This window comes from Vombatus ursinus, unplaced genomic scaffold (genome assembly GCF_900497805.2).
Source record: "Vombatus ursinus unplaced genomic scaffold, bare-nosed wombat genome assembly UNPS02014789.1, whole genome shotgun sequence".
Lineage (NCBI taxonomy): Eukaryota > Metazoa > Chordata > Mammalia > Diprotodontia > Vombatidae > Vombatus > Vombatus ursinus.
The window spans coordinates 6,946,441-6,972,913 of NW_020954567.1; the positions used below are offsets into that span (position 1 = coordinate 6,946,441).

Sequence of the window (26,473 nt, forward strand, 5' to 3'; positions counted from 1 at the left end):
TTGATACCTCTGCTTTCCTGCATCAGGTTCTCATGGGTGCAGCCCCATGTACATCATTCATAGTCCATTTCACATATGAGTGCCTTGTGATCTGTTACTCAGCCCTTTATTTAATAAGGTCAACTAAAAACTTTTCCTTTGTGTACATTTCTTATTAAAAGGAAAAAGTCCATCAGAACATATACGTGTAGTAGGTCAAATATGATGTTATCAGATCATTTCTGTAGCTCTAATAAACTGCCTCAGATGTGGTAAGTTCATCAGATGATCGTAGCTGAAATGAGTGTTCCAGGAATAAAACATGTCACGTAGTTCCACAGTGGCTTTTGGGAATTACACATTTAGTCATATAATTATGAAGATGAATACCATATTTCTCTTCTGGGATTCAGGACAGTAATGACTTTTTTGTTTCACAGATGTGGAAACTGTGATGCCAGAATGTTAAGTAGTTTTTTTAGGACCAAGTGATAAGTTATTGAAATATATCCTATCAAAACTTAGAGCACTTAGCCTAGTGATTGACCATGAGTACTAGGTGAATTTTTATTTTGAAGTTCATCTTTACCTTAGAAAGTAATAAAATTTTAGATGTAAGTGACTCAGTCATGTGCCTTTTAGAATCATTAGGTTATTAGATCATTAGACTAGATATTTAAGTGAATTTTTTTATTGCTTCCCAAAAGATAATTCCTAAAAATGGGAATGTTGCAGAATTATGCTATTAGCAGTGGGAAATATTCACATTTGAAGTAAGATTATTTTTTCCGTACCCTAAATGATTGACTCTTGAGAAATAATGTAATCCAGACCCACTGCATATTTATGTTGGGATTTATAAGCTTGGGATAAAAGATAGAGGAAGTATTGTATAGTTTTTGCTTCTTACTACAATGAATTGGCCCTTAGAATAATAGTCCAGTATTTGTATTTTCTTATGCCCTTATCTCTCAGGAAAATGTGGTCAACTGTCACTAGTAAGAAGTTAGTGACAGTATTTTTAGATTGTAGCTACTGTATTGAAACTCATGTTAGTACCTGGAAGTATTTTTAGAAATCTGGTGTAAAATATAAGGATGGCAGTGTGAACATTGAATTTATGAATGTGTAGTCTACTACTGTATTTGAATTTGTCATGATGATCTTTTAAATGTCATTCAGAATGTTTTTGGTACTAGAATATCCTCTCTGAAAGAGCAGTTGGCCTCACTCTTGTTACCTCAGTTTAAAAATAGATTTCTAGTCATGATCCATGAAGAAGTTGTCTTAAAGGTTAGGATTTGAGAGAGTATAGATTAGTTTGGTTTTTTTTTTTAATAAAAGTAGCAAATAACCATCTCGGTATTCTTTAGACAGGTGTGTTATCTTTCTGTTTTAAGGTCCTCGAATATCTCTGCTTTGTCATTTTCTCTAGCATAGTAAATGATTAGTTTGTTAGAGGTGGTGGCAGATTTTTTTAAACATTTGATTTGGTTTCATTCTTATATCTTAGGTGATTTGGGAGAATACTAAACACAATGTAGTGCTTCCTATAAGATTTAGACTTTTAATATGTGGAAAAATAGTCATAAGCAAATAAAAGAATTCTTAAGTAGTTATTTTTTGTTCTTAACTGTATTATCTTGAAATTGTCTTATAATGAATGCTGGTGGCTGAGGAAAAGTTAATGATGATTATATTATATCCCATGAGCTTTCTTGCAGTATTTCCCAGCAATTGTTTCTCTGTTGACCAAATTTCATTTTTTGCTTAATTTTAAAAGGGGTATCATTATACTTCTCATTATCTCTAAGAACCAAACTATTGTCCTTTCTTTAAAAATGATACCCAAAGAATGGTGAAAAGCACTAAAGCAGATATCTAGTCTGAAGCAATCATAAAAAGAAACATAAACATTAATGGATTGGGTTGGTACTTGAATTAACTTTTAGTCCCTCTACTCCTTTATGGCATGTTGTTAAAGCTGAGGAACAGACCTGGATAATTTTTAGAGGAGATTAATAAGGATAGTTGAAGAGAGAATGCTTATTTGATGACCAGTTGCAGTTGAACACATGAAACTAGAACAAGAAAAAAAAAAAACTGGTGAAATTAGAAGACAACAGATTTTAAATACGTAGAAAAGAAACTTGGCCTGACTCACTGGGACTATTTAAAAGAGGCAAATAAATGATATCTAACATGTTCAAATGGAAACAAAAGAAAATGAAGCTATAATATGGTTATAAAAATGTCAGGTTGGGGGGTATCAGAGTGCCATCCTGAGCATTTTGAGGGAAAGAGTGTCCTCTCTTTTCTCCCAGCATCCCCTATGACTCTATTATAAGGGAAATGAGGGGGCACCTAGGTGGAGATTCAAAAGGCCACAAAGCAGGAGGCACCTGTCATGGGGCAGAAGTGTAACTAAAACATTTCTACGTTTCATGGCAAAGACAAGTGGGCCCGTTCTATACTCATAGATTCATATTATATTATATTATCTCATATTACATAATCAGAATCATAAGACCACAGAAATGTTTCAGAGGAACTCCTTCATTTTTTTAGTTAAGGAAACTAAGGTCTAGACAGGTTAAGTGACTTGCCTAAGGTCATACACTTAGTTTATGGCAGAGCCAAGACTAGACTCTAGACTTCTGATTGTTAGACTAGTGCCCCTTTTACATTATGCTGCCTCTCCACTGCACCCTCTTTATATAGCGTGAATAACACCACTTTTCGGAAGATTCATTATGGTTCTGTGGTATCATTTGCTTTCTTGAATATTTCTCCTATAGATATTTTGTCTAAAATATTTGATTCTAGTGCTCTTGATAAATTGTTGTTCACTTCAAACTTGATAAAACAACATCCCAGCAAAAAGCAGTGAGCACTTCAGCTTTCTGAGAGGCTCTTTCAAGGATTTAAGAAATAGATGAAAGAAAAATATGATTGAGTATTATGTACTGCCATTTCGTGAGCTTCCCTTTATGGATCTATCTGTGTAGCACCTCTTTCTTATCCAAAAAAAATGTGGGGGAAAGTGTATATGCATGAAACTAGAAGAATAATTTTCTAAGTTCTCAATCTGTATTCAAGGTTACTAAATCTTGCCTGGAGTAATGTATCTGGCCCCACGGCTCTGCTTACTCACTGCTTGGGAAACATACCCACAGCACTCACCTCTCTTCCCCTGCCTTTATATGTTTGTTTTTAAGCTTGTAGATGATCATGACATTGCTGTGCAGTTTTCTGCTGCTTATTTTTAAGTTGAAATCTCATTTTTGTTTCAGATTCTCCTTCTTCTGTGGTTAACAAACAGCTCGGATCCATGTCCCTTGATGAGCAACAGGGTGCGTGCAACTGGAGATGCGCCATGCCCATCCGTAGTTTCATTGCAGTGCATAAACTAAGCTCTTTCTGTTTTCGTAACCTCTTATAACGACTGATAGCCACAGCCTGTTTTCATAGAACTAGACACCATTAAATAGGATTGGGCATGAGAGCCTCTCTTTCCTACACAAATGATGTTCTCCAGAGGGAGGGTAAAAACCAATTGTTCCCCTGCCCTGGTGCCAACTTTTAGCAGTCTTCTTATAACATGATAGGTATAGGTGAAAACTAGAGTAGACAGTCTTCTCTTTGTCTTTTGAGGCAGTTTAAAATATTTTGTAGGGTGAATTTGGACTTTTGCCCAGGACCCCTTTTCAGATTTTGTAATTGTTGTTCTCTGTAATAATAATAGCTTTGATTTTCCTTAGAGTAACACCCTGCCAAGCAGAGGGAGTGTAATGTAGGGGATGAAGGACTGGCCTTCCTTCTGACACATCCTCATTATGTGGCTAGGGACAAGTCACTTAACCTCTCAGTGTCCCGGATGATGAGCTATAAACATGTTGCCAATCTGCATCAGTGGAGGGACTTTCCATGTTAGGAACTCCCTAAACTGATGAAATCCCAGGTCTAGACCATTCCTTCTCCCCAAAAAAATCCCCATTCAGTATGCAGACTTCTGACAGCCTCTGAGACATGGGCGACTTGAATCCAAGAGGAAATGGGAAAGGCATAGGGTTTTACACTTTGTATGTAGATGTAATAAACACATATTTAAAGACTGAAAGTGTCATCAGTCTAAGGAGAAGGGAGAATCCAACTTTAGGCCCTTACCCAGAGCCTCTTGACTTAAAATTGTGTGTGAAAGAAAGGTTCTATTTTACAGAGCCTGGTTTTCCACAGATTTGAAGCCCTGGGAGGAATGGATTTCTAGGGGCGGACAGACGGAGGCAGAAGATTAGGAAGAAGGGACAACTGGCAAAGAGGGAGGGGAAGAAAGCTGTAAAAAGCAAAGGAGTCTTGGGCTACTTTAGTGGAAGGACAGGCTTGCTGAGGTGGGGGAGGTACAGTATTACAGCAGAGAGTAATTGATGTTCATAATGATGTCCTTGAGTCATGCAAAGCTGTGTCTCTGCTTAAGAAAACAGGGAAATATATTATATGCTTTTAAGTAATTTCTACCCAAAAATGATTAACATTTATAAAAGGGATTGATCTTCAGATATTCTTAATCTTCAGAAATCTAGAAAATTAACTTCTATGAAATATTTTATTCTTCTCATATTTGAGTATGTAATGCATTATTGTAATACCTTTTTTCATAAATACCTAGAGTCTAAGAGGTCATTGAACAGAAATAATTGTGAATTGTATATTCATATACTCATTTTAAAACAGTTAAAAATAAAAACAATTTTTAGTCATAGGCCAGAGGTGACCTTTGGTTGCTAAAGTTTTTCTCTTCAGAATTGAATTAATCATATTTTGATTTGATTAATAAATTTTAGGTATTAGAAATTAGATTTGTGTTATGTGTTTGGACATTTATTGTAATGTGTTAATACTGAAGATTATCAAGAAAAGTCATAACAGTCATAAATAGCATGTTATAATAAATTATCCAAAAATGCTTTTTGATTAATCAGGCTTTTTGCTGAAACTGTAATCAAATAAAGATATCAGTATGAAGCAGTGAGAATATTACCAGGTAGTTTGAAGCCAGATTCATATATTTGTAGATTGTAAATTTTGCCGAAGCTATACAAAATATTAATAGTGCTTCATTTACCAGGCTGTTGTGTGCATTAGTATTATAATACCCAAAATTACTGCCAGAGGTTATTAATATTTCTACAATAACAGCATAGGAGATTTTCTAAGTTTAAGGGTTTTTGAAATTTTTTAATATCTTTTTCTTTAAGAAAACGGCCTCATAAGCATTATCTTATTAATCATCAGAACATACCTTCTTGTTGGGAAAGGAATAGTAGTAGTGGAAATTGAGGCACAGCAAAATTACCAGGAGCGGAATATATACATGCATACATACATTCCCATGTATGAATATACGGTGAATTACTTGGAAATCTGGTAAACCTTACTATTGGTACAGTATGTGCCATTGGCTACATCTCACTATCTTTTGATGACATTCTCTGTTTGTCAGTAAGGTATCTGAGTCCACATAAGGTGCAAAACTTAGGCTTGTAGGATGATGTGTGTGTATGTGTGCATGTTTTACGTAAGCTTAGGGTAGGCAATAAACAGTCTCCTCTTTCTCTTAAGACAACCAAGTAATCTGAGTAAGCATTATTGCCAAGTAATTTTCAGTACGAGTTACTACTTTAGTAAGAATGTCTTTGTAAAACTGAAGAGCAGCTGTACATGATGTCCTTTGTTTTAGGGGTTTCCTTACCATTTTCAGCTGAGCAGTGTGCTACATTCAGTAAGCATTTCCTGAGCACCTGTGTGGTGCCTGGCCGTGCTAAATGGTCAGAATCTTTGTTCACTGTTCAATAGTCAGGCTTTCTTTAAGTCTTAACTTCAGAACCAGAACTTGCCAGTTTTGTTTTTCTAGGTATTCATGAGCAAAAGTAGGTTGATTGGTGAGCACTGAATTTGAAAATGAAACTTTCACTTGAGTTTTTTCTGTGATGAATTACTACAAAGTTTGAAGTTTGCCATGAACATCCTCTGTCGGTGCTGATGACAGCATATTCATACCTTCCTCTTTGTATATGACTCTTATCCATGCTTCTCCAATGATCCTCCAGAGGAGCTCTCTTTAAGATTTCTAAGGACTTTTTTCTTTCAGTGTCTTAGAGGTACCTCTGTATTACTCCCTTGACTGTTATCTCTTATTCTTGCTAAATGACCAGCTTGCCATCTTTTCCAGTTACATGCATCCTTAATAATATCTTGTGAGCATAAATGCATTATATTTTTCAAAGAAACAATGAGAGTTTTACGACTAAATATAGTGGGGAGCGGGGAAGGTTTCCTCTTATTGAAGGGAAAGCTCTTCTGTGTACTGTTTGTGATTATAGTTTTTCGTTTTGGTCTTTAGGTTCAGGCAGGATCTTTCCTATTGATTGGGGGTTCATCCTCATTATGACAAAAATATACTGTTATATATTAATCTTCTTAAGTCACTTCCAGAAATGGCTCTAAGGGAAATAGAAAGATGATGACAGAAGCAATGGTCTTTCTGAGCCTTTGGAAAGCCAAGTGTGATTATCACAAGATCAGAGAGCTACACAAGGCTGTCATTAGGTATGGTTAAGTCCAGTTGCTCCCATTGCATCCCACCTGCATCCATTAGCCTCCTAAAGGCTGTTGAACAAAGGAAGGAGCTAGATGATAGAAATATCTATATCTATATATCCTCTGCTTCTCCATCGAAATTTTTGTTTTAAAAATTAAAGTAAGTTTTTCTGGCCTTGTTTCAAGTGATGCTAGTGTTTGTGAAAGAATAAGAATCTTTGTTCAAAAAAATTATTTGAAATTAGGATACAAAGTTAATCTTTGATGACTTGTTTTCTTCTCTTCCTTGTTCTACTTCCCCTGAAGAATCCTCACACTTTCCAACCCTAGCATTAACTTATAGAGAGGTTGGTAAGGGGCTTTGCTTAGAGGTGGAAATATACTTCTGGCAATTCAATTCAGCAAACATTTATGAAGTACTTACTGTGTAAAAGATCCTTCTGAGAATTTGGGCAAGGGGACATAGAAATAGTTAAAACCATATAGTTTTTAATCTACCATATTGAGAATCAGCTATGGGGCAGCTATATGGCACAGTGGATAGAGCACCAGCCCTGGATTCAGGAGGAACTGAGTTCAAATCTGGCCTCAGACACCTAACACTTACTAGCTGTGTGACTCTGGGCAAGTCACTTAACCCCATTGCCTAACCAAAAAAAGAGAGAGAGAGAGAGAGAATCAGCTATGTGCAAGTGCTAAAGAGATAGTCTCTTGTCTTCAAGATTAAAACCTAGAAGTGGAGGTTTAAAACATTTGCATAAATTACAAATATTACAGATAGTATATGACAAGTAGGTAAGAAGGACAAACAATTATCTGAGTATACAGAGGAAGGAAAGATCATTTCTGGCTGTAGGAAATCAGGCAAGGCATTGTGGAAGAGGGGGCATTTAAGTTGGGCTTTGAAGCAAGCATCCAGTTTCAGAAGAAGAAGGTGGATGGCAGGATGTTCTAGGATTCAGGAACGACATAAGCAAAGACACGGTGTAGAGAATCATGGACATATTTGGTGAGGGGACTAATCAAGCATGATTTTGAGTATAGAGTAGTACAGAGTTGTAGACTGATGCTAGTTTGTAAAGGACCATGAATGAGAGGCCAAAATATTTGTTGATTCATGAAGCAGCAAGGAGTTGTTAAAGGCTTTTGAGCTGGGAATGACATCATCAGAACTATCCATTAAGAAGATTAAGGTGGTAGCATGTTTAGAATGGTACTCTGAGCCCGTTTTTGTTTTTTTTTCCAACATTCACTTCCATATGCTTTTGAGTTTTAAATTTTCTCTACCTCCCCAAGACGGCATGCAATCTAATATAGGCTCTACATATATATTCGTATTACACATTAGTCATGTTGTAAAGAAGAATTAGAACCAATAGGAGGAACCACAAGAAAGAAGAAACAAAACAAAACAGAAGGAAAAAAAAAGAACAAATAGTATGTTTCAATCTGCAGTCAGACTCCACAGTTCTTTCTCTGGATGTGGATAGCATTTTCCACCATGAGACTTCTGGAGATGTCTTAGATCCTTGCATTGCTGAGAAGAGCTAAGTCTATCAAAGTTAGACATTGCACAATGTGGGTATTACTGTGTATAACATTCTCCTGGTTCTGCTCACTTCACTTAGCATCAGTCCATACAATTCTTTCCAGGTTTTTCTGAAGTCTGCTTGCTCATCATTTCTTATAGCACAATAGTATTCCATTACATTCATATAGCACAACTTGTTCAGCCATTCCCCAATTGATGGGCATCCCCTCAATTTCCAATTCTTTGCCACCACAGAAAGAGCTGCTATAAATATTTTTGTGCATGTGGGTCCTTTCCCCATTTTTATGATCTCTTTGGGATACAGCCCTAGAACTGCTATTGCTGGGTCAAAGACTGTGCACATTTTTATAGCCCTGTGGGCATAGTTCCAAATTGCTTTCCAAAATGGTTGGATCAATTCACAACTCCACCAACAATGCATTAGTGTTCCAATTTTCCCACATCTTCTCCAACATTTATCATTTTCCTGATTTGTCATGTTAGCCAATCTGATAGGTGTGTTGTGGTACCTCAGAGTTGTTTTGATTTGCATTTCTCTAATCAATAGTGATTCAGAGCATTTTTCCATGTGACTATAGATGGCTTTAATTTCTTCATCTGAAAACTGCCTGTTCATATCCTTTGACTGTTTATCAGTTAGAGAATGACTTGTATTCCTATAAATTTGACTGAGTTCTCTATGTAATCTAGAAATGAGGCCCTTATGCAGAGATACTGGTTGTAAAAAAATTTTTTTCCCAGTTTTCTGCTTCCCTCTTGATCTTGGTTGCATTGGCTTTATTTGTGCAAAAACTTTTCAATTTAATATAATCAGATGCATTGGATTTCATAATGTTCTCTATCTCTTCTTTGGTCATAAATTCTTCTTTCTCCATAAAAATGACAGGCAAACTATTCCTTTCTGAGCCCGTTTTCTTATCTTCAAAATGGTAGTGTTGGACTAGATTTCTTTCAGTTTGAAACTTTTGATCCTGTGATTGAATAGGGGATATACAAGAGAGGGGGAGGGAGACCAGTTAGAAAGGTGATGCAGTAGGCAGACTAAGTGATGGCTAGGGCCTGAAATAGGATACTGATAGAGACTATGACAGTGAACACAAATACAAAGTGTTGTGAGCAGAGAATCAATGATACTTAGTATCGGATTAAACACAAAACCATTATATAAAGGAGTTCTATTTTGTTTGAGCTAATACTGCTTTGGGCATACATTTAGTTTGACTATGTTTCATTTGCATTTTGTCATGTAAGTCAAGTAAGAACCTTAGCAAACAGAATTCCTGGTATCTCATTTTCAAATTTCCTGTTAATTCAGTTTCTTAGATTTTGCCAGCTTTCTTGGTCTCAGTTTCCAACCAGTAAAATAGAATATATTTTCAGGAACTTTGGGCAATTTTATTGTCAAATAGCAATAGCATTTCATGTATTTCTTTTTGTTGTTACTAATAACTATTAAATGATACTTACATATGTTAGAATGAAAATTAAACTTCATAATTCTTGTTATTACCAATTAAATAGTCATATCATTCTAAACATCTGAACTTTGATGAGCCATCCCCAAGCTGAATTGCTGCTGATTGCAATTATCACACTTGTTTATTCTAACTAAAAAATGTCACTTAAAAATGTTAGTCAGGTGAATTAAATTTAGTCTATGCAGCTAAAAAAACATTTAAAACCACCAGTACTAAAGAATTTTTCCTTTCCTTGACCAAATCCTTTTTTAAGAAACCAAAGTGGAAAAGGTAGAGAAAATTAGTGCCCTAATGTTCACAACTACCAGTGCTGTGGTATAGTGGTAAGAACATTGGTGGTAGAGACAAATGAAATGGGTTCATACCCTGGCTGTGCTATTTTTACTTACATCTGTGACCTTAGGCAATTATTCATCATCCCAGGGTCTCAGTTTCCTAATCTTAAAAATGAGAGGATTGAATTAGAGGATCTCTACAGTTTCTAAATCTGTTACCTGAATATTTTGCATCATGCCCTGAATTGCCTTCCACCATAAACAAGTTTTAAGATACATATGGGAAAGACAGTGTGGTATAATAGATAGAATGTTGGATCCAAAATCAGAAAGACCTGAGGTTGAATTTTGCCTCATCTGCTTAATGGCTTTGTAACCCTAGGGACATCATTTAACTGCTTTGTGACTCAGTTTCCTCATCCATAAAATTGGGAAAGCATCTGACCATAGCACTAACTTTGCAATGTTTTGAGAATAAAATAATGAATGCAAAATGCTTATTCAGAGTTTCATGTAAGTGTTAGTTATTGTTATACAGGTAAATAATAATTATCTCTGGGTTAAAATGGAAAAAGCAAGGGGCAGCTAGGTGGCGCAGTGGATAGAGCACTGGCCCTGAAGTCAGGAGTACCTGAGTTCAAATCTGGCCTCAGACCAAACACTTGACACTTACTAGCTGTGTGACCTTGGGCAAGTCACTTAACCCCAATTGCCTAAAAAACAAATAATTAATTAATTAATTTAAAAAAATAAAATGGAAAAAGCAAAATTTTAGCATCCATCTGAAATATCTGAAAGCTCACTAAGTTAGCCATTTAGTAGCAACACGTTCTTCAATACTATTATAAATATTTAGGATATTGCTACCATAAAAGATTTTTGACCTTACTATTTTTTTAAAGACACTTTTAAGCCATGAGGTGCCTTTCCCACTGAGATTATCTTTCACTTACTCTATGTTTTACAAAACTACATGCTTATATGTTTTATCCTCCATTGGACTGTGAATTCTAAGGCAGAGGCTGATTTTCCCCCCTTTCTTTGTATCCCTAGCACTTAGTACAGTGCCTAGAATATAGTAAGCGCTTAATAAATTACTGAATAAATCACCTGAAAGCAGGCAGTGTTATTATTGAAAGGATAGTTAACATATAAAAATTTGATTTTTAGTGTTTGTTGGTATTTCAGTGTATGAATTTCTTTTGTTAGCATAAGTGCTCAGCCATATGGTAAGAATGAATTTTTAAAGGAGAGTAATCTTTAGTAAATATACATTCAGTGTACTAAATATCATTGATTTTTTTTGAAAAATTTAACTCATTTTAGTAAACCATACACTTGCCAGAAAGTTTAACATGTACAGTCCTAGTAGGTGACATTTATGTGATTGTTTAAAGTTTGCAAAGATCTCTGTATGTTTTATATTATTTGATACTCACAACTCAATGAGATAAATATTATAGCTGTTTCTTTCTGTTTTACAGATAAACTGAGACTTAGAAGGATTAAGTAATCTTGCATGATGTAATAATAATAATAATAATAGCTAACATTTATATAGTGCTTTAAGGTTTGCAAAGTGCTTTACAAGTAGTTTTATTTTATCTCACAACAACCCTGGGAGGTTAATACTATTATTATTCCAATTTTGCAAATAAGGAAACTGAGGCTGATAGAGATTAAGTGAATTGCCCAGAGTCACACAGCTAGTAAGTATCTGGGGCAGGATTTGAACCCAAGTCTTCCTGATTCTAGGTCTAGCACTCTATGTACAATGGCACCACCTACCTGTCACTAGTTTTAACTAGTGAATGTTGGCAGCAGCCTTTGAATCTCACCTCTATCATATAATTCTTTTGTTATCGTAGCTCATAAAAACCAGAGTGATTCAAAAAAATTAATTCTTAACCACCTGTGCTTCCTGTTTACTTTTTGTGTTTTATCCCATCTGTACAGCCTGTTTTGGCTCATCAGTCTGATTTTCATTTATCCCTTTAGTTAGAGTAGAAATTAGAATCTTGGAATCCCAAACTTGGAAACAACTTTAGAGGTTTAGTAGTCCAGCTCACTGTAGGATTTTTGAATGCTTTTTACAACACCCTCACTGAACCAGTCTTCAGTCTCTTCTTGTACAACTTTGGAAATGGGAAACTGATTGCTTCAGAATGGCCTCTGTTCCGGTTTTATACAACTCACATTAAAAGGGAACTCGACTTTTATACTAAGGCAAAATCTGCCTTCTGGTGATTTTTACCCATTGATCCAAACTCTCCCCTTGTGGGCCACTCAGAATTTATTGCCGTGTCACATCATCCTTGGAGATGCAGTGTGACCTAGTAGAAAGAATGCTGGTGAGAACTGGGAGACCTGATTCTGGTGTTTGTGGTGCGACTCATTGGTTGGACGAACCAAAGCAAACCATTCTAATCTGTCTGGGCTTCAGTCTGCCCATCTGTGAGGTGGACAGATTATACCAAATGACGTCTCACATTTCTTCCAACTCCAAAGCTGGTATCTTCTGTTTAGAGGTGGCTGTCACACCCCTCAGCAGCGCTCTTTAAAGCTTTCCCAGGTTGAGCATGATGAATTCAGCCGTTCATCTTCAGATGACCCAGTTTTGAGTGTCCTCCATGTCCTGGTTGTTTTCTTCTTTCCTTTACAAGGTTCCTTTAGAAGGTCTCCAAAGTAATCCTTCCATCAAATAATTTTCTTCTCTACTTATTTTATCCCCTAAAAAAATAACAAACACACTTCCTGTTAAATAGCTTTTCTTCTATGAAGAAGGGCAAAGTGTTATCTGTGAAAGTTTTTGGAAAGATTTGGATGTGTCCATCAGAAAGTGATTTTAGTTTACAAGTAAATTTTTCTGTAGTTCATACCTGCTGCTTTATATTCATAATTTTCATTGTTGTTGCTGCTGCTCATGTTGGTTATAATAATAATAATGGAAGTTGAAGATAATAATGTTGCACTTGCAACTTGCATCTAGATGATACAGTGGATAAAGCCCTGGGCCTAAAGTCAGGAAGACCTATGTGAAGATCCAAGCTGAGGCACCCACAAACTGCGTGACCCTGGGCAAATCACTTAACCTTTGTCTGCCTTGGTTTCCTCAACTGTAAAATGAGAATAATAATAGTACCTACCTCCCAGAGTTGTTTTGAGGAACAAATGAGATAATGTTTATAAAGTGCTTATATACAGTGCCTGGCACATGATAAGTGTATAACAAATGCATGATTCCTTCCTTTTGCTTTTTTGGAACTACTTCTTATAGGCGGTCATACATCTATTGCCGCTTAATATTCCAGTTTTAAAGAAATATATAAAATGCTCATTGATTAACAACAAAAAATATAAATGTTAGTTATCCATTTTAGTATCACATATTCTTAGACACGAACAGATTTTCTTTGAAGTTAATAAGGAAGTCCATGCATACAGAAGGCATGTTATTAAACTGTACAGAAAACAGTATACCAGTTTTTCCAATTTCTAAGTTACCAAGGAATAACTTAGGTACGAAAAAAATTAGCTCAATGTATGTTAATTATGTGTTCAGTTAAGATTAAGAACTTAGTCATAAAACCTAAAACTTCCAATAGTAATATAATGACCACATTGCATCAGTGTGTTTTATATTGCTGTTAAATTCCTGTTCCATTGTGAATGTTCAATAGACCTGAGTTAATGTGGCAGTGAATACTTAAAGTTTGATGGTTTCTTATTCCTGTTTATTCATTCAACAAGTATTTTATGGGTAGATATTATGTGCTTGGAAAATTTAAGTACATAAAACATTTAAAAGGATTAGGCTCCTCTCCCCCCGCTCCAATAATCCTTTATAACCTGAGAATGGTAAGAACTCCTGAAATCAGACTAGATTTTAAACTCTTCATTCTCAGAATTACCTCATACTTAATTCTTCAAGATTCATTGATGAGGTTCCTTCTCCCCTATGTGAAGAGTCTTCTAGGTTTTTACCAGTGATACATTTTAAAAATCTTTTTCCATTTCCCAAATTTTCTTGACTTTATTTAATAATTTCTATTGTCTATATTCAGAGATGAGAAAGTAAACATGTTAGTCATTAGTTTATGTTTTTGATTAAAAAATATGGTCTCTGGTTTTTTTTTTTTTTGCCACATTCTTTGTATGTTTTTCTTTCTTTGAGATACTTTGATCACTCAATCAGCAGTCACTTATTAAGCACCTCCTATACCATATATTAGAGCAAGCACCAGGATCACAAATACAAAAGCGAGGTGGTCTCTGCCATGAAGGAGCTTACATTCTAGTAAGGGGATACAATATGTTTATAGATGTATAAACAAGATATATTAAAAAGAAATATTTTACACATTTTGGTAGAGAAGAGGGAGACCAGGGAATCAGGAAAGACCTCTCAAAGATGGTGTATGAGCTGAACCTTGAATGGAAAGAGATTGCAAACAGGGCATGGGTGAGGAAAGAGCACTTTCCAGACACAAGGAATGGAGGTGGGAAATGGAATGTTGTGTGGTTGGATGGATTGTAGAGAGGCCAGAGACTTGATACAGGGAGACCAGTTAGGAAGCTATTGGACTAAGCCAGAAGAGGCCGATGAGGGCCTGAACTAGGGTGGTGGCTGTGTAAGTGGAAAGAAGATCTTATGAGAGAGATGTTATGAAGGTAGAAATAGTAAGACTAGGAAATAGATTAGAATTAGATATGTGGAATGAGGGAGCATGAGAGGTGTTGAGGATGATTCCAAGATTTTGAGCCTATGTGATTGGAAGAATGATGGTGACTTCAACAGAAATAGAGAAATTAGGAGAGAGGTAGATTTATGGTAATAACTGCAGTTTTGGACCTGTTGAGTTTACAATGCTTGTTGGTATCAGAGTATATATATGTAGCAGTAGATGGGGAGATAAGGGACTAGAGCTCAAGAAAGAAATATAGGCAAAAAACCTTTAATTTTAATTTTAAAATATTAGGGCTGGATACAGAGATTTGAGAGTCCTCCACACGGCAATGATAATTGAACCAGTGGAAGCTGATGAGAGCATTGCCAGAGTGTAGAGAAAGAAAAGAAGGCCCAGAATGGAGCCTCACACACAGGACGCAAGATGTGGATGGCAGTTTTGCAAAGGAGAACTAAGAAGGATTAGTTAGAGATGAAGAGAACCTTGACAGCAGTGTCACAAAAACCTACGGGAGAAGGAGTCTCAGACACTGCAGAGAGGTCAAGAATAATGAGGACCCAGAAAATACCATTGAATTTATCAATAAAGAGATCGTTGGTGGCATGGAGAGAGTAATTTCTGTCAAATGGTAGAATTGGAAACCATATTTGCGTTTGAGAAATGAGTGGAGGTTAAAAATTGGAGACAACAATAGGAGTGTGGCTATGAAAGGGATGGAAGAGATGTAGGGCTGTAGTATTAGGAGAAACTATGATCAAGAGAAGGTTTTTGTTTTCTAACCTAGGGAAAACATCTCCATCTGATATTAGAGTTTAGATGGAGGTCAGAGGTGGAAACTTAGAGTAGGAGGTGGAAGTAGATGAGACCATGAACATAAGTAGAGGGGATAAGGATCAAATCATATAATGTACATAAAATACTTTGCAGACTTTAAAGTGCATTTTAAATAGCTGCTATAGTGGCAGTTACAACTAAAAATCATCGTTGAGGAGGATAACTTGAAGAGGATCAAGATGTCATTGGACAGAATTAGGCTGGAAAATTTAGTGGTTGAAGAAAAGAAGTTTTGTCTCAGTTTTGAGGAATTATGTTATTTTGAAGAATGGGAAGTAATTCAAAATCTAGTCATATTTCATTTATGTTTCTTAGTCTTTTTCATTTCTATGAAATCTTGAGAATGATCTGCACATATATCAAGGGTGTCCTTAATGAAAATAAGAGAAAGGACTAGACAGGCTTTCAGAGATGATTTTCAAAAGCAGACTGTATCTTCACAGTTACACAATTGCCTGGAATCAATAGAAAATGAACACAAAATCTTGCTCTGTTTACTGTTTTATTACCCCTCCAAACAACATTTGGATCAGTAGAGCAAAATGTCACTTTAAAGGCTCTCATCCATTGAGCAGTGTCTCATGAATGCCATGAGTATAGACGATTCTTTGATGAATGTGACCTTTTTCAACATACCCTTCCCACCTACCCGCCAACCCCCTGTTTTTGTTGAAGAAGGTATAAAAAGGGGAGAGAAATAGGGCAGAGAAAGGGATTTGGAGTGCCTTTGGGAAGCTGTGGCACTTGAAGGATCTGAAGCTGCTTGCTGATAACAAATGAGACAGCACATCTTGTCGATGCCAGTATTCTGGCGACAGAAGATTCCAAATCATGGAACGCCACAATTCCCAGAGGATCCAAATTGCAGATGACCCAAAGGGACAACCCTGCTTGGCACTTTCTCTGTGCACTTCACAAGTATCCATCTCCCTCATCAGTGTGTATGTAGAAACCACAGCTTACGGTACTTTTTTATCTGCTAAATCAGATCCAGTGTCAGAAAGCTCCTAGCAAAGGAAACAGCCTTGAGAAGGGGAAGGATGAAGCAGGGCTTTTGGCAGAGCTTAAAAAAGGGCATTTTACCCAGTTCTATTTTTGTGCTTCTTATGTCAGAGGGAAGTGGGTCAGGAAGAAGAGGTTTGGCATAATATAAGCATATGTTAGGTATAAAGCTCTAGGTGACAAATAAAATGACTGCTACATTTCAGCCCATAAATGGCCATGTAAAGTGAGAAAGTGGGAGTAGCCACTGACAGAGCTTCAACCCCCTTTCTGGCATTAGAAGGCTTCTCGGCTGCAGGACCTTTGGCCACGGGTGGAGGCACTGCTGTACTCTGCCCTCTGTCCAATCCAATCTAACAAACCTGTTTTGAGAAGCTGTTACATTCGAGGCCCTATGCTTGGCACAGGGAATACAAAGACAAAACAGAAAAGCACAAGGGCAGCTAGGTGGCGCAGTGGATAGAGCACCGGCCCTGGACTCAGGAGGACCTGAGTTCAAATCTGGCCTCAGACCAGATACTTGACACTTACTAGCTGTGTGACCCTGAGCAAGTCACTTAACTCCAGTTGCCTTGCCAAAAAAAGAAAAACAGTGTCTCTGTCCTCAAGGATATCTTTTCCCTGGGGTGGGGGGGGGGGGGGGTTTAGATTAGTAGATACAGAATTATTTAAAGAGTGAGAGGATAAACATTAATAATTCATTAAACTAAAAAAAGAGGAGCAGCTAGGTGATGCAGTGGGTAGAGCTCTGGCCTTGGAGTCAGGAGGACCTGAGTTGAAAACCAGCCTCAGACACTAGACACTTACTAGCTGTGTGACCCTGGGCAAGTCACTTAAACCCAATTGTCTCACCAAAAAGCAGAACAAAACAAAATAAACTAAGAAAAGAGTAATTCATCCTGTTTTTTTGATAACTAAGTACCCAAGTTTGTGGTAAAAGGAGTAGTGTAGGAAGGGCAGGGTGCCATTAATACTAGGGTTTCTGCCTCAGCAACAGCTCTTTGATTTGATATCATTGCACCTGGGAGGGTGGGACTCCAGCCCCAGACTCTCTCGAGGACTAGGTTTGGACTTGTTGCTATGTGTGGAGTCACTACCAACCCTGCCCTATGCCATCAAACCATCTGAGAAAACCAATACTTGTACTTTTCTTTATTACAGAACAGCAGTTACATAGCATTGGTTGCAGTCTGTGGCAGCATAACTTATTTCTGTCTATACTATCTGAGAAAATACCACTACCCTACCTTTATTACCACCAAATACCCAGATTGCTGTTGACCACCTATTGACTTTTAAGTCCCAGCCCTAGTACCTTCTTCTCTCTTTGCCATCATTTCCCCCGTTTGGAGGCCTCTGCGACCCAAAAGCTACTCTTAAAACCTGCTGCTGCATATAGAGGTGTTACCTGTTCTACCTTGCTTCATCCAACAGAAAAATAAGTGCCAGACATCAGGACCAGGGTCTTGACCCAAGTTATAATCAGGTGTATACTCTACAAGCATCTTCTCAGTGTGCCTCACTCCTCCCTACATCTTGAAGTAAGGCAAAAGAACTCGTGCCAAGTCCGAGTTCAGCCAGGCTGTCGGAGGCCTGAGTAGTAAATATTTATCTGACCTGATATTCCTTTCCATCATTTGCAAAACTTTCATCCACTGCTGTTACTTCACAACTTCTCTTCCTTTGAGAGTTATTCCATCTCACATAGCACTGTCCAGATTCTTATTACAGAAATCTACCAGCCTCTAAATCACTCTTCCTCCTTTTTCATGGAGTTCAAGATCCAGGTCTCACAGGCTTCCTCCTAAGCCTTGCCTTATATAAATATGGATGTCTCCTCAAGCAATATACTCTTCCAATTCTTCTTCATCTGAAGCATAATAGATTATGCTTCAGCCTCTCAGCTTTACTCTGTGTGTCTCTCTGCTTCAGGTATGTTTCTTGTAAAGAACATATTGTCAGATTCTGGTTTAAATCCATTTTTAATCCATTCTGCTATCTGCTTCTGTTTTGTGGGTGAATTCATTCATTCACATTCACAGTTATGATTACTAACTGTGTATTTCTCTCCATCCTGTTTTTACCCTTGTTTATCTTCTCTCTCCTTTCACCCTGTCCCTCCTCAGAAGTATTTTACTTCAGTCCCTAATCTGCCCTCCCTTCTTCTATTAGCCCTGCTCCTTCCCATAAGGTAAGATAGATATCTATGCCTTACTGAGTGTATGTGTTCCCTTTTTGAGCCAGTTCCGATGAGAGCAAGGTTCAAGTGTTGCCCGCCCCCCGTGTTCCTCTACATTACACAAGCTCTTCCTTTAATTTGCTGCTTTCTACTTCTCCCTTCCTCTTCCATCAGTGCATCCCTCTTTCTCACCCCTTCATTTTATTTTTTTAAAATCATCCCATCATAGTCACCTCACACCCATGCCCTCTGTCTATATGTACTCCTCCTAACTGCCCTAAAAATGATAAAAGTTCTTAGGAGTTACAAGTATCTTCCCATGTAAGAATGTAAACAGTTTAACCTTATTGAATCCCTTATGATTTCTCTTTTCTGTTTACCTTTTTATGCTTCTCTTGGGTCTTGTATTTGAAAGTCAGATTTTCTATTGAGCTCTGATTTTTTCATCAGGAATGCTTGAGAGTCTTCTATTTCATTAAATATCCATTCTCCCCCTTCCTCCAACCAAAGAATTATACTAGATTTTGCTGAGTAGGTGATTCTTGGTTGTAATTCTAGCTTCTTTGCCCTCTGGAATATCACATTCTAAGCCCTCCAATCTGTTAATGCAGAAGCAGCTTGATCTTGGGTTATCCTGACTGTGACTCCACAATATTTGAATTGTTTCTTTCTGGCTATTTGCAGTATTTTCTCCTTGACCTGGGAGCTCTGGAATTTGACTGTAATATTCCTAGGAGTTTTCATTTGGGATCTCTTTCAGGTGCTGATTGGTGGATTTTTCAGTTTCTATTTTACCCTCTGATTATAGGATATCAGGACAGTTTTCCTTGATAGTTTCTTGAAATATGATATCTGTGCTTTTTTTTTTTTTCATATTGGCTTTCAGGTAGTCCAATAATTCTTAAATTGTCTCTCTTCAATTTATTTTCCAGGTCAATCATTTTTCCATTGAGAGATTTCACATTTTCTTCTATTTGTTCATTTTGTATTTTATCTTACTGTTTTTTGATATCTCATGGAGTCGTTAGCTTCCACTTGCCCAGTTCTTATTTTTAAGGAAGTATTTTCTTGAGGGAATTTTTGTACCTGTTTTTCCATTTGGCCAATTCTGCTTTTTAAGGAATTCTTCTCTTCTTGGATTTTTGTGCCTTTTTTGCCAGGCTGTTGACTGTCTTTTCATGGTTTTCTTCTATCGCTGTCATTTCTTTTCCCAATTTTTCCTCTCCCTCTCTTACTTGATATTTAAAATTCCTTTGGAACTCTTCCAGGAATTCTTTTGGGGCATGTAACCAATTCACCTTTTTCTTTGAGGTTTTGCATGTAGCTGCTTTGATTTTGTTGTTTTCTTCTGGGTTTGTGTGTTGATCTTCCCTGTCACCCTAGTAACTTTCTATGGTCAGGTTATTTTTTAATTATTTGCTCATTTTTCCAGCCTATTTCTTGACTTTTAACTTTATGTTAAAATTGGACTTTGTTCCTGGGGTGGAGGGGGCACTGTCCCAAGCTTCAGATCTTTCTTGCTGCTATTTTCAGAGCTAGTTCTGGGAGTCTGTAAGTTTTCAGTTCTTCCAAGGTAGTATGATCTAAGAAGAGGTGTGGTCACTGCTATCCTGGCCTGTGCTCTGGTCTCTGAGCAACCACAAGCACTCTTTTCCACCCTGGAGCTGTGACCAGGTTCCCCACTTCTCTGGGGCAGCAAGCACTGATATGCTACTGCTCGTCATTACCCTGGAACGACAACCTGGCCCTGCATATGAGCAATGCAATGGAGTCTTGTACTCAGTGCCAGCAGAGGGTCCTGTGTAACCTCCTTCTGACCAGTTGTGTGACTCCCTTACCATCTGTGGGCTGAGAGTTCCTGAAGCTGCTGCACTGATTCACTTGCCCCCAAGGCCTGCTCGAGGCTTGGGGGTGGGGGACAGCCTGTGCTGCTCTGTGCTCCACTCTCACTCCAGTGAGACAGACCTTTCCTGCTAATCTTCTAAGTTGTCTTGGGCTGGAAAATTGTTTCACCCCAGTCTTTTGTTGGTTTTACTACACCAGAATTTGTTTTGAGGTCTTATTTTAAAGTTGTTTGAGCTCAGGTTCCTTTATGTTGCCATCTTGCCTCCACCTCCTAAGGCTGGTTTTCTTCCAGTTCTTCAAACTCATTGATGCTCAGGCAGTCATACCTTACATTAGTGGTTCTTAAAACAATATACTATGACACACTGGTCTAGGTATGCAATGAACTGTATAGAAGTTATACCGGTAATCTCATGTGCAAATCTCCTTTGACATATATGAAACATACTTAAAATCATACATGCATGAACGAGTCACTGACTCCTATTATTGTTATCAACATAAACATTGAATGTGCTGTTATTCTTCATGTCATAGAATAGTGTTATACCACGAGTAGAAAAAGATTGAGAACCATCACCTTGGATCAACACTCATAATTATACACCTTTTTTGATCCTGGATTCTGAAATTGCTCTTTGGTCATAACCTTCTGTTGTTCCATTTATACTGCTCAGCTTGGAAAAATTGGGCACCACCCCACTCTTTATCCATCCTACCTTTACAGACTCAAATTATTCTCTTTGACGCCCTCTGTGTTTCAGCAGCCATTTCCACCACCTCAGCGGTCCATCTCCATGACTTTTCCCAGATTGCTCCCCCTCCCTGGGGAGGCCTTCCTCCTCCCTTTTACCTCTTACAATCCTTAGAGGTCTTCAAGGCTCATCAGGTGCCACCACCTCCACAAATCTTGCTTGAATCCTTCCAGGCATTAGTACTTTCTCCTTCCTCAAATTATCTTGAATTTACTTTTCCATGTTCATGTCATTCTCACAGGTCTCCCAGCCTCACTCCCGTCAGCATTTAAGTTTTGTGAGAACAGGACAGTTTTATTTCTGTCTTCACCATCCCAGAACTTAGCAGAACGTTCTGCACATTTGTGTCCTGACCTGTTATTTCATTGGTGTAAGGTTCTTCTCAGTGAGGAAACTCCCTCTACTAAGGCAGAGGAGCAACAGTTTTGCAATTTATGATCTCGGAGAGTTGCCTGTAGTTACTGAGAGGGTCACATGCAGGCAGCAGGCAAGACTTGTCTAAGGTGGACCTTGAACCCAGGTTTTCCTGACTCGGAGGCTGGCTTTCCACCCACTGTCCCGTGCTACTTATTGAGTGACTTTGTACCTAGCAGACGCTTAATACATGTTTATAAAATTGAGCTGAAAGGGACATGGAACTGAATTGATCAATTGATTTTTAAGTGGGATTAAGTGATGGGAAGTTTCCCCCCCCCACCCCCCAGATATCTGCCTTTCTAGGCTGCAACCTTTCCATTAGCTCACACTAATAGGATTCTTGACTAGTCTGTTTTATTTGGCTTCTTTTCTAGTATTACTCATTTATTTAAATAAAATAGTTAGCAATAATATTTGGGGCGGGGTGGGCAGGGCAGGTGATCACTATTAAGCCAGTGAGAGCATTGTTTCCCATTGCCAAATATGTTTTTTGACTGTCATGTATGTGATAGGTTTTCTGTCAGCCTCTGATGAAGATTCTCCCCTTAGTAGAAACATTCCCCACTAAGAATCAGCAGTGCCTTTAGATACAGTTTGAGAGAGGTATGGAGATTCTGTAGTTCATAGCCAAAAATAAAGTTTACACAGGGAGTCAGAAATTAGCCTTGAAAAATAGAGAGAATTTCTTCTCATTTATCCTCACTAGCCCGGGGAAATTTGTCCTTTGGAAATGTCTAAACCCTAGCTGATGTAGGGATCCAAAATCTTTGGAAACAATAGATTGAATAGACCTAAGTTCTCTACAGCATTTCTATCTTGTATCTATTACCTTATTTTTTTATACTTTATTAGCATTAGTAGTTTATCCTAGTAGTATAAGTGATAGCCCTAAAGATCAGGCCTGGCCATGTCATTCATCCCTGCTCAGTAAACTTCAGGGGCTCCTGTTCTGTCCAAGGTTAAATAAAAACTCCCTTCACATCTTCCTCCAGCTTACCTCTCCAGGTTTATGATTCACTACTCTCTTTCACACACTCTCTAGTCCATCCAAACTGGCCTACTTGCCATTCTTCATGAATGGCAGCCCATCTCCCGCCTCCTTTCCTTTTCCTAGGCTTCCCCCTGTAACTGGAGTGTACTCCCTCCTTATCCGGGTCCCTTAGAATATCTAGTTTTCTTCAAAGTGCAGCAAAAAGTTCTACATGAAGACTTTACTGATCTCTCAGTTGATAGCATCTCTCTCTCCCATCACCCCAGATTTGCTTTGGATTATTTTGTGTATACTTATTTTGTATATGCTGATATATACCTGTCTCCCTCTGTGGAAGCTCTTAATAGCAGGGGCTGTTGGACTTTTGTTTTTGTCTCTAGCCTAGTAAATACTTAGGGACCGTTTGTGGTTTGATGATAGGTGCAAGCCTGCAGAGTGCAGTTGATTGAATTCTTTAAGTATGCATTAAATGCTTTGGTTATCTGCAAAGCAACGAGAGGAGATAGAAATTGTAGATAAAATAAGTCCCATTGAACTTAGCCCTTAATGGGTTGTTGTGGTATATGGTACAAAATAAAAATGTTAGAATGAGAATTATCTGGGAGTTGCCTTTGTATGTATTTTATGCAGTATCTAGCCTATGCTGGGCAATCAGTAAATGTGTAGTTCTTATCATAATGATGATCACACCACACTTTTTAAATGGATTTACTAACAGATAAAATAGTCCTGTACTCAAAGCTGGGTAAATGTTATACAAGATGATTCAGAAAAGAGGTGTTTTTCTTTCAATATCTTATAAAAATGAGTAATAGCCTGTCCCTTCGATTACTATGCTTGAACTCATACTTTGGGCAATGCTTTGGGATGTACACATACATTCCTAAGATGTAAATGTTCCTGTCAGCATTTAGATAGTATTCAAAACTCTAAAGCAAAGTCATATACTCTGAGGGGCACCTTTGATGTTAAGAAGACAAGTCTTCACATCCCACCTCAAAACACATATTGGATGTATGATCCTGGACAATCACTTAACCTCTCTCTGTGCCTTAGGCAACTCTTGAATAATATAAGTTGTCATAGAGTTGTATCAGTGTGTAGCAGGGCAAGGAGTTTTCCCCACTAGGATTTCTCTACAACAGTGAAATCTCAGGTACACACACACACACGCACATGCACACACACGACACTGCTGTTGATACTTTGTTAATTTTTTGTTAATTTTGGCATGTTTATGAGCAGTTTTTTTTTCTGCCAAATATAAAATGGATAAAGATTTGGAAAGGAAGGGACATTTCTATCAGATGTGCTTGAAAACATCAACTAGTGAGCTGGCCCTGATTTTGACAACATAAGATCACTTAACAATCTCAATGAAGGATATGACAAAAATGAATTTTTATTCCTTACGTGCTCCTTGTACTCAGGTATACCACAATATAAATCCTGTAACTAATCATGTAATATGTTAATGGAGGAAGGAGCAAAAGAACTAGGCAGTCAAAAAACATTATGTGAGACACACACTGTTGTACATTCTTTAGCAGAGAAGATAGGTCCTAAGTTCTCTCAAAATAGCAACTTCCTAATAAGTTTATTTAGACAGTATAGAATTGTTCATTATGACTAATGATTTTAGGAAGAATTTGGCAAGCCAGAGTTCCTATAGAGCAGGAGCTCGTAACTTGGGGTCTGTGTACTTTTTATAGACAAATAACTGTATTTCAATATAATTGGTTTCCTTTGCAATCCCATGTATTTTATTTTATGCACTTAAAAGCATGATTTTAAAAGCATAGATTTCACCAGACTGACCACCAGAGGCATTCATTGCACAAAATATATTAAGAACCACTGCTTTAGAGGACAGCATCCCAAATAATAAGGGGACTCAAAACCGTGTATATGAGATTGGTCGAGGGAAATGGGGATGCTTAGCCCTACATGTAGAAGACAGTTGTGGGACAGAGTAAATTGATTGCTTCCTTAAAGTGTTGTAATGTTTGTCCAGTGGATAAGTTCTGCTCAGCCCCTATAATTCAAGTTGTAGAATGTAAAATAAAAGAAACAGGTCACCTCACTAGGCAGCGAGTCTGGCCCTGGAAATTTCCAAGCAGAGACTAAAGGACTGCTTGTTGGGAGTGTGGTAGAGTTGGGGACTTCTCCATGGCGTCTGGGGTCTCTTTCAAAGATTTCATGGTTCTGTGAATTAGGATATTTATTATTGAATTCTCTCAATTAAACTAATAACTCATTTAAGCCATTTTATTTCTTTAGGGACTTGCTAAGAAAATTATAGATGATTTTTTTTTTCATTTTAGAAAATTAATGTCTCAGTGCTGCTGAATTATGTGACCCGAATTCTTCTCCCTGTGTTTTGTTTTGTTTTAGAGGTAGGGCAGATGAGTAAAGTGAGTTAATAAAAGCTTTACCCAGGGAATTTTCAGTACTTAAGAAAAACTTAAACCTCTGTTATGATTTCTATGTATAAAAAATGTGTTTAGAAGAAACGAATACTGTTAAAGCACAACCTAGGCTTGTTAAGCAAGGTGGTGTCGATAATGTATCTTTGTGCTCAGGCTTAATTTTGGTGAAAACTTTTTCAGAAATATCGCAAATTGGGGAAAAGTGATAGTAAGATGTATTTTTTTTTTTTCAAGAAGGGAGAAAATGGCAAAATAAGGAGAATTCTGTTCTCTTTCATGTTTTCAAGTTAAAAGGTAGGCTTTCCTTAGGGCAGTGTGTATTTGATCACAATCAAATGATGAATACTTTTTTTAAGAGACCTGACACAACTGTAAAGCATTGTCAGGCGTAAAGAATCAGTCCTAGCTAGCTGCCTTGGCTACTTCTCGAGTCCTTCTGGTTCTTATCCCTACCCATTCTCAGAGTCTGAGGGTAAAAATAAGTTGGGCAGCCAATGAAAGTTTTAGGGAATGCAGCATGGGATATGTAATCAAAGAAGCGTGCCTGAATTCTAATGCCATACTGTTCTGCCCCACCACTCTGTGATCCTTCAACATATCACCTGCTCTTTCTGTGTGTTAGTTTCTTCATCCATAAAATTATAGGATTACTCTACTGTATGATCTTGTGTCTCTTACACCCAGTGATAAGTTTCAGCAGAGCAGGCTAAACTAAATGGAAGAGCTGAGCGTGAGTAACTAAAATGTCTGTAACAAAAAATGTCTGTTCTGTGCTTGTGCTTTACGGTAATTCTTGAACTTCTATGTGGTTCAGAGGGTCATTTTTTAGCCTTGTTCTAGATCCATGATTGCTGTTCAGTGCTTTTTAAAAATACCATAACATAATCTTGATATTGTGTTCAACTGTTAGGTCCTTAATTTACTCAGAATGTTGTTTGACAAAGAACCTTTTCCAGGGCAGTAAATATAAGGCTGCTCACTTTAAAGTAATAAAGGAGTTTACTTCTAGTTTTATCTATAGGACTTAGAAGTAGGGGACAAAATGGTGTCATTATTTGGAGACTAACCTGATAATTCACCCTCAGCATCATTGACACCTGAAAAGCGGAAATGGGAAGAAAATGTTAAAATGTGTTTTTATTATTGCTTATTTTAATGAATTTGTCAATAGCAATTTTCCCATTAATTAGTATCAGTATCTAAAAATATAGGGTTTTTCGGTTCTTGGCTATTCTTCTGACCTTCCAGAGTTTGAATCATTTTTCATCTTGAATTATTCCATCTTTGGAGTTGTGATACTAAGCTCTTCATAGACTAAAAGCCACAGTTTTCGGAGATCTTGTTCATTAATGTCTTTTAAGTGTTTTAAGATCCTTAAGTGGAAAAAAAAAGTCACAAGTTTGTTATCATGAGACAAAATACAAACCACAACCGTGAAGACTAATTAAGTTT

At 37.5% G+C, this 26,473-nt stretch overlaps 1 protein-coding gene across 5 annotated transcripts in view; it reads left to right on the plus strand.

Annotated features, from left to right (window-relative positions):
- Window positions 1–26,473, plus strand: part of DCAF6 (DDB1 and CUL4 associated factor 6) — a 161,155-nt gene that overhangs the window by 91,953 nt on the left and 42,729 nt on the right. For 3 of the 5 annotated variants that reach the window (XM_027868427.1, XM_027868425.1, XM_027868429.1), the window contains one exon: window positions 3,273–3,332. The exons of the other annotated variants lie outside the window; for them this stretch is intronic. In XM_027868427.1, coding sequence (XP_027724228.1) covers window positions 3,273–3,332 — 60 coding nt within the window. The remainder of the gene's footprint in view (window positions 1–3,272; window positions 3,333–26,473) is intronic. 5 annotated transcript variants of the gene reach the window in all.